The sequence below is a fragment of the Phalacrocorax carbo genome, chromosome 15 (genome assembly GCF_963921805.1).
Source record: "Phalacrocorax carbo chromosome 15, bPhaCar2.1, whole genome shotgun sequence".
Classification (NCBI taxonomy): Eukaryota; Metazoa; Chordata; class Aves; order Suliformes; family Phalacrocoracidae; genus Phalacrocorax; species Phalacrocorax carbo.
Window position 1 is genome coordinate 7,532,335 of NC_087527.1, and position 11,550 is coordinate 7,543,884.

Below are 11,550 nucleotides of genomic sequence, written 5' to 3' on the forward strand. Positions count from 1 at the left end.
TCAAAAGCGCTGGGGAAGTGCTGCTTGTCTGTGCCAGCTGCAGCCCCCTACTTTTAAGGTTATGGCAGTTCCTTGCTGACCACCCTCACCCCCATTTTTTGGGGGTCCCAGGGCTGCCAGGCCACACTGAGCTGTGTCAGGACACAGGCACCAGCTGTGACTGCTCAAGTGTCCCCCCAGCCATAAGGACCACAGCTATAGATTCAAGTCGAAGATAAGCAATGCTTGCACTTGCTTATCAAGCCGATGCTATAGGCTTTGCTAGAAATCCACGGTGCTTTGCTCTCCATTTTGAAAAATGAGTCTGCCTTCCTCCAGCTTTTTCCCAGCTCTGCCTCTTCCACCCCAGGCTCTGGTCAGCAACTCCAGCTGCTCAGCTCCATGGATCTCCTCTGATTTCTGAAATCCCTATGGATGAAGTGTGAGAGATAACAGAGCTGAGTGACAAGGGGGTCTCTGCAAATATCAGAAGTTCATTTATTCCTCTTCTTCATCTTCCCAGTGGTGTAGCCGCTGTAGCGATTGCTCTGGGGGATGGCAGCCAGCGAGCAGCCTGTCATGCCTGAGCAGCTCTGCTTTCTTCAGGAGAGCTGCTGAAAGGCACGGGCTCAGGGCTGGGGTGCAGAAGCTCCCTGTGCGAGCGTCTGTCTGTCCTGGGCTCTCCAGTCCTGCCAGGGCAAGACGGTAGCAGGCAGATCTTCAGTGGAACAGGATGAAGATCAGAGCGGACCAGCCCCATGGGGCTATGCAAGAACATCCTAACAACTTGTCTGTTAACAAGCTGTGAAACGAGATTGACAGACAGACAGCTGGTGGCCCGTCCTCTGAAATGAAGGACACTTTCCCTTAGTACCTCAGTGGAAAACAGCTGTTTTCTGCAAAGCATTTCTCCTTCACTTCATCCTGGCTCATGCAAGCTGAGTTATCCAGACACCAAGTTGGACTCAGGGCTGCAGCAAGAGCAGGGGAGGCTCCTGTATCACATGGGTCTCCTCCACGTATCCAACCCAGGCATTGCTCACATGCACACCAGCATGAAAAATAATCTTGTGAAGCAGGTCCTTTTGGGAAGGGCTCTGGAAAGCCATGGAAGATGGTTACAAGCAGCAGCTGAACTGCAGGAACCTGAGTCAGAGTGATGCTAAACCCTCCCTTGCCCCGCTGATGCCTCCCCAGAGCCTTCCTGACGCCGTGCTTTGCTCTCCATCTCGGCGGGGCAGTGGTGTGCAGCACAGCCTTGTGCCCAGGGCCTCGCAGTGCTGCTGCACGACCCGGCTGGAGATGTCCCAGGCTTCAGCTGGGATCACAGAGCTCCAGCTCTGTGGGACCCAGTGTTTTTACCTTAGGACATGTTAAAGATCACTCTGTCTCTCTTTGAATCACATAATTTGTCAGAGACTTCTTCTCTTCAAGTCGGCAGGGGGAACAATGAGCCCCCTGCACGGTGGGTGCTGCTGGCGTGGGCAGTGGGGCTCCCTGCCCTTCTGCACCTCTTTGGCAGTGGTCTGATGGCATTTTCTAGTGGCTGGTTTGGCCGTCTGTGTGTGATCTCCCTCTGAAAGCAGCAGTGGAAAAGCAGCTTCACTGTGTTCCGCCTGTGCCCTCCCCGAGGGACGTCGATCCTGGCCCAGCGCAGCCAACACAAGGACTTTGAAGCGCTTTTGTTTGCAGCCCTGCCTGCTCTGCCATGCCCGGCAGACCTAAACCCCCCTGGGACACACACTTCTCCCCGCCACTGCCCCGAGGCCATGGCTGGGGGGATGGCAGGTCCCCATCCCCACTGCCGTGGGTGCTGGCACTGGCTGCACCCTGGGGTTTCCGCTCCTGAGCCGCAGTCTGCTGGAAACATCGGCTTTGGCCCCCTACGCCACTCTGCTAACGAAGGGGGAGGGCCAGGCAGCGCCCAGGCCCCCAGGCTTGCCCCATGCGCCAGGTTCGATGCCAGCGGGGTTCATCCCAGCACTCGCCCTGCTGAAGCCCTGAAGGGGGGCAGGGGGCCAGGCGTTCATCGGGGTGCCCAGACAGGCAGGGAGATTCCCCCTCAGACCTGCTGCATCCCTTAAACTGAAGCGGGGATGTTATCCGTGGCTTACTGAGCACCCTGAGTCTGGCAAGTCAAGTGGTTAAAGACACAGAACTATCTCAGCACTGAATTCAGCAATTTCATACCCCTGACAAGAGTGTAAATCCATCCTGATGGACTGGAAAATTGGAAAGCCAGTGCTCATGCTGTATTTTCTATAGACATCTATCTGAACTCCCGAAAGATACATTTATTGGCAGGCTCCAGTTCCAGCCATGTAACTGCACGTTATGCTAATTAAAATATAGCCTGTGTTTTGTAACAGGATTTCCTTGGAGCCTATTTTACTGTTCAGTAACCACTTTCAAATATTTGAAAAATAAAATCGCATCAAGTAAATAACTTTTGGACTGCTCACAGAAGGTTAGTCTTTTTTTTTTTTCCAAAGCCCACTGGAACTGGCTGTACTCATTGCAATGACGGAGGATGTAAAACACACTGATTTCTGAGGCTGCTTGTAGTCTAGATCAAAAGCTGCGTGTTATTTAATCACAGAAAGCCCGTTTCATTTAAAAAAATACGTGTTTGTACAAAACGTGTACGAAGCGCCACAGCACTCAGCTCTGACCCTGAATACCCGCAGGAACAACCCTGCCCTCTGGCAGGACTTGCCATTCTCACACCAGCCATTTCTAATGCCTGCATTACGCATTCAGTGGTGCCCTGCCACACCTCTGTGCATACTGCCTCATCTGTGACTTATTACCTATTAATTTCTGAACCCAGCAGAAGCTAACTCAGAGCTACAAGGGATGGATCATACACTGATATGTTCCGTGCTTCCCTTTTTACATGGTTTGGTTTTGTAAGACCTCTGTGTGGCATTCTGTATGCCAAGCGAGCACATTTAGCTTAATTGGTCTACAGTCTGCCTCTTCAGCCCCAAATACCTGTATCAAATTCCTCACTGAAAGGGAAGTTAATAGTGTATAGAAGGAAACATCTGTGACACTGTAACATCCACAAAACGTACACTTTAAATAGCATCTTTATATATTCATAATGGCAAAAAAATATGGGGGAAGTAGAGGGCTAAGAGATATTAATTTCATTTGCTACTGATCCAGACTCTTCTCGTTCTTTCTGCCAAGGAGGAGAGAAGGAAGAGGAGACATTTCTTATGGCCTCTGATACCTTCCCATCAGACAAATTTGAATCCTTGTTATCTCTGGCTGCACAGTCTGCTGGTGGCCTGACTGTGTGCTATTATCTCATTGCTTGAGATGACACCACTCGGGGTGCTGCCGATCGCAGCGAGAGCGCACTGCTCACTTGTTGCAGCCCTCGCTGAGTTTTCCTTCCTGCTGGACACACCTGATTTTCTGGAAGAATTCTCTTATGGTGCTGCGCTCACCACAAAGCCAGGTGAATCTCTGTGGCGTGCTATTCCGCTGTGACAGCTCGCTCAGAGGTGCCCAAGCACCTTGAAGAAAAGAAGGGGGAGCACAGATGACAGGGCTACAGGGGAGATGGGTGCTCAGCACCCCCCGGGTTGCATTTCTGCTCCCAGCACCGCAGCCTCAGGCAGGATTTGCTGGTCTCATCACAACCTCTAGTGGACACCGGTCCGCATCACCACCACACCAAATGGATATATTTAGAAACCCTGGATCTCCCGGGGGTCCAGCCGTGCCCCCGCCGTCCCCAGCTCTGCCCAGTGCCGGTCCCAGCCTAAGGCCACCCGGGCAGCACAGGCAGGGCTGACAGACTGGACGCAGCCAGCCCACACGCCCCGTGCTTGCACGCTCTATTCACACGATGCTAAATAAATATCTACGCAGATAACCACGCTCCTTGCACACTCCTGCCCGGAGCCTCCTGGCACAAGTCCTTGCGAAGGGACGTGCCTCTGCTGCCTGTTCCGCTGCTGTGCGCCGTGCTGGTGGGTGGGTGCAAGCGGATGCTGAGAGGAGAGGCTTTCACACCTCCTCTCTGTTGATCTAAATGGCTCCACAAGTGCAAAGCACCAAAAAGCCACCAGCCGAGCAAACGATCAGTACAAGTCATGTGAAATTAGTTGTTTCGTGAAAGAACAAACTGAAAGAGCAGGCAGATGGAGCACAACAAACGATCTCTCTGCAGGGTCTGATCCTGCTCCCCCTCACAGTTTCAGAACAGCGGGACTTGCGAATCTGGGCCCTGGCTGTGACCTCCTGCAAACAGATCAACAAGCCCCCCACCCGGCACCAGGACAGCTGCCACATCGCCGCTGGCTCTGGGGCTGCATGTGCAGGAGTTTGGGGTTTTACAGCAATAATTCACCGAACCTTGTAAAGGGTCAACTATTTATCAGCTCCCTCTCTGGCAAGGAAAGAGGAGTTCAGTACACTATGTTCTCATACCCTGAGACTTATGACACATTGCTCTTGCCATAAGGGCCAAATCCTGTTCCTGAGGAGCTGGGCTGCCTGCTGGTGCTCCCAATGGGTGCCCCTCCAGGGCATGAGGCAGCAGCGGAGCTGCAAGCCCAGGGCCCCCAGACGCCTCCATGGTGGCACAGGGACTATTGCTGTACACACGTCTCCCACAGCAGCTCAGCAGTGGCCTGGACAAGAGCATTTGTGCAATATAATGGAGAAAAGGGTCTTCCTGATTGTTCTGATGCTGAAACAGGATGCCAGCAATTGGGGATAGACACCTGAGATCCAATGCCTTCATACGTACATGCATGTCCATATACAGAACACAAACCCATGCAGGTGAGAGAGAAAACGTTGTAATCTATACCCATTTCTGTTTTGTTACCCAGAAGGAAGGATAGATTCTGTAATACAATCCCTGTATGGACAGCAGAGTTTCAGACAAAAAACTCAAAGTCTTTTAATCCAATCTAAACATGAGAACAGAAGCCGAAGCCAGGCAAGGCAGCATTGCACAGCACTCCTGACACGGGGAGCTGTTAATCTTTGCTAAAAACACACCATCGGCCCTGGAGGTCAGCCTCCCAGGCCCTGCACAAACACTGCAGCACAGGCAGACACTGGCCTCTCCCATTCTCCCTCTGACCAATCCGCATTGGTAACGAGAGCCAGCAGCACACCAAAACCCGGCTGCCTTGTCCCCACAGCCTCCCAGTTACGAGAGACCAGGAGCAGCGCCGGTGCAGCGGTCTTTTAGCACCACGCTAGTTTGCAATGACTTTGTCAAGTCACCCGCAAACGGGTCCCGAAGCCTATTCTTAGGTCTGTCATCACGGCAGTGGGAAAGGGAGAGGGAGCGAATTTGCGTGGATACGTGAAACATGTGGAATGAACATGCAGCCCTTGAGTAAACACTCACCGCCCCACGGCCGTCCCCAAGCTGGTGGGACGGGAACACCGGTGGGGACCTGGCAGCAGGGGCTGGGAGCACCGGGGGCTGGGAGCACCGGGGGCTGGGGACACCGGGCTGCTCTCCCTGCGGGAGGGAGGCGGAGGGTCCGGCGCGGCTCCCCGGGGGGACGCGGCCCCCCGGGGCGGCCGCGGCGGGACCCGGCCCCGGCGGCGGGAGCTGTCCGCCCCGCGGTGCTGAGCCGCCGCCGTCCCGCCGGGCCCCGCCGCCGCTGCCGCTGCCGCTGCCGGCGCCGCGCTCTCCCAGCAATGCCAGAAGTTTCAGCCCGGCCCCGGGAGCAGTAGAAACGGGGGGTCCCCGGTCGGGGGTGGCACGGCCGGTTCCAGCAGCCCCTCCCGGGCCGGCTGCCCCCTCCCCGGTCCGACTCCCCCCTCCCCGGTCCCGGCTGCATTCCCCCTCGCCCCCCGTCCCTGCCAGTGCTCCCCCCCCCCCCCCCCCGGCAGCGCTTGGATCCCCCCGGCCGGGAGGCGCAGGGCCCCGGCGGCCGTGCCCGGGGAGACCCGCTCCGCTCCGCGCCGCATCCCCGGCCCGCTCCGCCCCGCTCCGCCCCGCTTACCTGGCCGCGGGGCCGCGGGGCTGCCCAGCAGCAGGGCGAGCAGGCAGAGCCCGCGGGGCCCCGGCATGGTGCGGCGGCGGCGGCGGGCGCGGCGGAGCCTCCGCGCTGCTGCGAGCCGAGCCGAGCCGAGCCGAGCTGAGCGGGGCCGGGCCGGGGGCGGGGGCTGGGGCTGGGGCTGCCGGCGGAGCCGGAGCCGGCGCGGGGGAGCGGCGGAGGGCGGAGAGGAGCGGCGCGGCGCGGAGCGGAGAGGAGCGGAACGGAGCGAGCGGCGGGGGAGGGCTCCGGCGGCCGCCCCGGCCCCCGCGCAGCGCCGTGCGCTCCGGCCCCGCCCGCGGCTCCCCCGGCCCCCCCGGCCCGCCCCGGCCCCACCGACGCGCTGCTCTTCCCCGGCCCGGGGCTTCCCCGGCTCCCCGCAGCCCGCCACCACGCCCCTCAGCCTCCCCAGTCCCCCGGCTCCCCCCGGCTCCAGGAGCCCCGGTGGCCCCCAGCCCGGGCAGCGCTCCCCGCTGCAGGGCCCCACTCAGCCTGCACCCGGTCTGGTCTCTTGTATCATCTCACTGCCCCTTGCCTCCAAGCCTCCCATAGCAGCCCAAGCCCCTCTCAGCACACCAAACCCCCCAGCACCCCAAATCCCCTCAGCACCCCAAGCCCCTCTCAGCATCCCAAGCCCCTTGCACCTTCCTGCTCAAGCTCAGCATTACCCCCCCCCCTTGCCTCCCCTCAGACTCCCCACATGCAGGTTGTGAATAGGTCAGTGGTGCTATGGGGGGCCCCATGCCCCTCTTGGGATCATGGATGAACCAGGGTCTGGTCCTGCTGCTGGAGCCAGTAAAGCCAGTCTGGGAGGGAGATGCACACTGTGACCCGACCAGCCACAGTGGGGGAAGTGAAAGTTCATGATTTGTGGAAGCTGTGCAGGACCCCTATAATGCAGGGCTGGCACCGTGGCCGTGGGTGAAGCACTGGGGTCTCGTCAGCCCTGCAGCAGAAGCAGCAACGCACAGACAGTCCCTGCTCATCCCCCCAGCCTCAGCCCTGGCACTCCACAACCTTCTTGGCTATGGGTAGGACTGTGGGCCTGATGGCTCCCAGGAACTCCCTGCCTGGCCCTGCCCAACCCCCTGCCTGGGCCACCAGCAGCTGCAGCAAGCCGAGAGCTTCCAGCAGGCCTCTCCCGAGCCCGTCAGAGCACACGGTGTAATTACACTGGCTTTGATAAGAACAAGAACGGAGGCTTTGTCCCCTTGAAATCCCAAGAACTACCCTGAAATGTTTACTGTAAATCACCTCCTGGTGAGAGCTGCCTGGTCCTCCCGGCCACTCTGCCTGTCAAGTCAAATAGCTAGAACAATGTCACGAAGCACAACATGAGTGTCAAACACCACAAGACTGAGGCCAGCCTTTCCCCCAAATAGCCAGTTTGTTGATGCTGCCATCTGAGAAGTCCCTGCTACCTTTGAGACAGCAATTACACTGATTCGGTTACCTCAGCAACAATAATCACATACTGGTATCACTACAAATGCCACCACGCAGAACACATCAAGTCAAGAAACTGTCCAAACACAAGGACTGATCCTGCTGCCTTTTTCCCTGCCGGGCTCTGCAGAGTTCCTCCACTCGATGCTGGTGCAAGGAGGAGAAACAGCAGCCTGGGGATTCTGAGGAGCGTGAAGCAGGCTGTGCAGGCTGTGGGGTCATTTGCATTCTCTGTGTCACTCCTAGCTGCTGCCAGCTGGGAGCAGTTGGGCAGCAGGCGAGAGAAGGACAAAATAAGAAAGGGAGAGAAATCACCGAGAGGTGCAGTATATTATTTAACACTGTCATTTTCATATACAAAGTGGGATTTGCTTGCTCAGAGGTTTAATTTGGTCTAACAAAGCTATCGGCGGCAGAGCGAGTGCAGCCTGCTCTGGTCCCCCCTCTGCTCCATCCCCGGCTTCCCTCCTGACCTGCCGTTATTAAAGATAAAAGTTGTCTCTCATTTAGCAGTTTTCCTTGAGTGATTTTTATTGTATTCATCTGCATTGTAGTAAACTCCTAAGATCGCCAGATAATAACACCAGCGCCATGGTAACAGGCAGGAAAAAAGAACAAATGCTGTATTTGTAATGCAGAAATGCCCACTAAGTGGCAAAAGTTGTTAGTGATGGAGAGGGAACAGTTGAGCTCAAGCCTCAGTTCATCAACCAGGATTAGGGAGCGCAGCCAGGCCCAGCTCCCCACCAGTGCAGCATCCCACGAGCCTGGGACGCCACGCCTGGCACCAGCCAGGGTTTGTCGTTGGTTTGCCAAGAGCCAGTGGGGCTCTTGGGGTGCGTTTCCAAACTCCCCACATCGCCTGTGCCTGGGGGGCATCAGTGGCTGCTGGGGACAGTGCTGCTCTGCAAGCCCAAGGGTCTCGCAGCCATGCTGGGGTCCTCTCGCCTCTCCGGCAGCTTTGCTGGGGATTCAGGCGAGCTGGGAGCCAGCGGGGAGGAGGGAGCATGTGCGGGGGGATGGGGTGGGATGCACTGCGGGATGTGCTCCCCATAGCTGGTGTGTAACAAAGTGATTTGAATAATTTTCCTCCCGCAGCCTCCCCGCACAGCCAGTGCTGAGGCCTAATGGCCTGTGAAATTTCAATCTGAGAAACAACAGCGACGTGCAGCAGGGGAGCCAGCGGCCTTGGCACTCCCCAGGTCATGGAGCTCCCACTGCCCCCACCAAAACATCGGGGCCCTCCCACTTGTGGCTGGGACCTGCTGCCCCAAGCCCCCTGCAGCCGCACGCTCCCTCATGTGCATCACCGCACACCACAGCGCATCACCACGCATCACCGTGCATCACCGTGTGCGCAGCCTGGCTGCATACAGAGAGCACTGCCGACAGGAGCGGGCGAGACGGTGGCTTGGGGAGGAGGCAGGGCAGGCAGCCACAGGGGTGCACGTAAGAAAGGAAGAAATTGTTATTGCTCCTTCAGCAGTGCTCAGGGCTGGGGATGTTTGCGTGGTCAGAAAGCTGGGGTATTCAAAAGGCAATAAAGAGAAGTGTCTCCTGAGGCCACTTTAGTGGGCATTGCTCTAATTAGCACCATGTTCATCGGCAGTTACCTCAGACCTTTGATTAACAGTGAAGAAAATCAATAAGCACACTAAAAATTCAGATAAGTTTCACAGCTAATTTTAATTTCACATTTTAATCTTGTATTAATGTCAATCTTAATTACCATAATTAAGTCAGATGTGACTTAGCAAGAGAAGCTTGAAGATAAGGCATTACAAGAAAGACGGTGCCTTTCTGGTGAGCAGACACTTGCTCACCACAGTTTGGGATGTGGCTTATGACGGCAAGCCGGGGCTCCCATGGGGGAGCACAGGACACTGCTCTTCCCCATCCACCCACATTGTCCCCAGCCTCGCCTGGCTCCCTGCCTGGGGTCTGTCCCCTGCAATGCCAGCGAGAGCCTGAAGCCCCTCAGACCTGCTTTGCCCCCCTGAGCCGCCGGCCGCCTCACAGCTGCCTCCCTCTCCTTGGTGCGTGGGAGCAGAGGGAGGTGTCAGCCCCACTATGCTGGCCGTGCCTGCGCTCCGCTTGTCACAGCTGGTGAGATCCATGAGTTCCAAACTGCCCAGAAAATCAATCTCTCATTTATTTTCATGATGGTGATGCAGCAGCCCAGTGCTGCTGCATTTGCTCTGCAGTTACACCTATCAATCACCAGCCGCTCTCAGATCCCTGCACCTCGTGGGGCAGGAGCAGCGCTTAGCCAGGGGCTCCGTCAAGCCTGCGCGTTGCCTAAGGAGCCCTTGGACACATCTGCCTTGTGGGGTTGTTTGCTGTGCTGCAACCTGCAAGCACAGGAGCAGGGACGACGCAGAGACGTGGTCTGTGTGTCTGCACACCCTGGGGCTGGCTGTCCCTGTCGGGGCAGGGGGGCTGCAGGTGTTTCGCCCATGGTGTTTGCTTGTTTGCTGCGCTGCCAGCAAGGGAGCCAGCATCCTTGCAGGTTTTACTCTTCCCCAACCATAATATGAACTTCGCCGAGTGCCCAGCCTCCAGAAACACTAACACACTGACTCCCTGGGTTTGAAGCTCTCTAACCCAGCTGAGAGGCTGGAAACCCCATGTGATTTTATGGACAGTGCCAAATCCCTGGGCCCTTGTTGCCAGCCCTGAGGCTGTCCCCTGCAAGGACAGCCAGGTTCTCCCCAAGCCCAGGCTGCTGGTCAGTGGTGCTGGGCAGGCGGTGATGCACCAGCTGCAGCCAAGCAGGGATGCACAGCAAACCCGCGTCAGCTGTGCTCCAGCAGCACGAGCCAGGAGCAGGTGGCCATGGTGGCACCTCCAGTGCTACGGAAAGGTGCTTTCCCAGCCTGGGCACAGCAGTTTCTCCTGATGAGCTAAGACCTCCACCTGGAGCTACCAGAAACCTCCTTGAAGAGCAACCCGTGACTTAAATGCAAATTGGGTACAAGTCCCTCTCCCCAGTGCCAGTGTAAAGAGGGCGAGGGCTCAGAGCAGAGATGCCTTTGGTCAGCAGCAAGGTGGGTTTTCCCCGGTGCTTGTGGGGCACTGAAGCCCCAGTACTGGGGGGTGTAGGGCAGGCCTGGGTGGGAGAAGTGGATGGAGGTGCTGGGAGGACAGACCCCAACAAGGGTACATCTGGGGCTCCTGGCTCCAGAGACAGGGTGAGCTCTGGGGCTCCTGTTTAGGACCCCAGGCTGGTCCAGCTGCTCTGCGGTGCTCTGCTCTGTGCTCCTGCAAGGGCACACGGGGCAGGCATGGGGTGCCAGGCTCCTGCCCCCTCAAGCCCTCTGTGCACACACAGGGCCAGCCATCCTCCCTGCAGCTTTCTTGGGAAGCTTTCACCCCCTCCCCTGCAGTGCCTGGAGGGGCTTCAATGGCAGAAGGAAGCAGAAAAATAACCTCAGTTTTAGACTTGGAAGCTGAGGTCTCCAGTAGCGCAGCTGAATTGCTGCTCTGATGAGCGGTCTCCAGGCTCCGCTGGCTGGGGGGCATTGCTGGTGAGTGGCAATATTGTCCCAGGGCAGAAAAGGCCTTTGTCCCTCTGAGATGGCAAAGCCACTCCAGTCTTTGGCTTTCGGAGCGGGCTGCCTCCCTGCTCTGCCTTACAAACGCCAGCACTGAATGGGGGGTTTGAGTCCGAGGCCAGGCCCAGTTCCAGCCCCTTTGAGCGAGTGCCTGCGGGCACAGCTGGGGGCCCTTTCAGGAGGGAAGACCTTGTTCCTTGTCAACAGAAGAAGACTTTGCACAGCTCAAAAATAGGCTCTCTATTGCCCATTGGGGTTTGGAAGGGGCTGAGAGAAACAAACTCACTGCGGGGATGGCAGGCAGCGGCGTTCCTGCAGAGCAGGGCGCTGGGTGGCCCGGCCTCAGGGCTGCTCCATGGCTGAGCACCCAGCCAGGGCTGGGGGGACATGACCTGCAGCATCACCTGTGCACCCCACCTCGGCCCCCCTAGCAATGCAATGCCCCTGCATGGGCAGTTGGTCAGATCATGACTTTGCAGAGACAGGGTCTCCATGGCACATCCCAGGAAACCTTCCTGTTGTCGGAGCAGGGATGTGCAGCAGGGATG

At 57.5% G+C, this 11,550-nt stretch overlaps 1 protein-coding gene across 2 annotated transcripts in view; it reads right to left on the reverse strand.

Moving 5' to 3' along the window:
- Window positions 1–6,065, reverse strand: part of SEZ6L (seizure related 6 homolog like) — a 52,493-nt gene extending 46,428 nt beyond the window's left edge. For both annotated transcript variants that reach the window (XM_064466394.1, XM_064466393.1), the window contains exon 1: window positions 5,970–6,065. In XM_064466394.1, the coding sequence (XP_064322464.1) occupies window positions 5,970–6,036 (67 nt within the window). In that variant the 5' untranslated portion in view covers window positions 6,037–6,065. The remainder of the gene's footprint in view (window positions 1–5,969) is intronic.
- Between the last annotated feature and the right edge of the window lie 5,485 nt (window positions 6,066–11,550).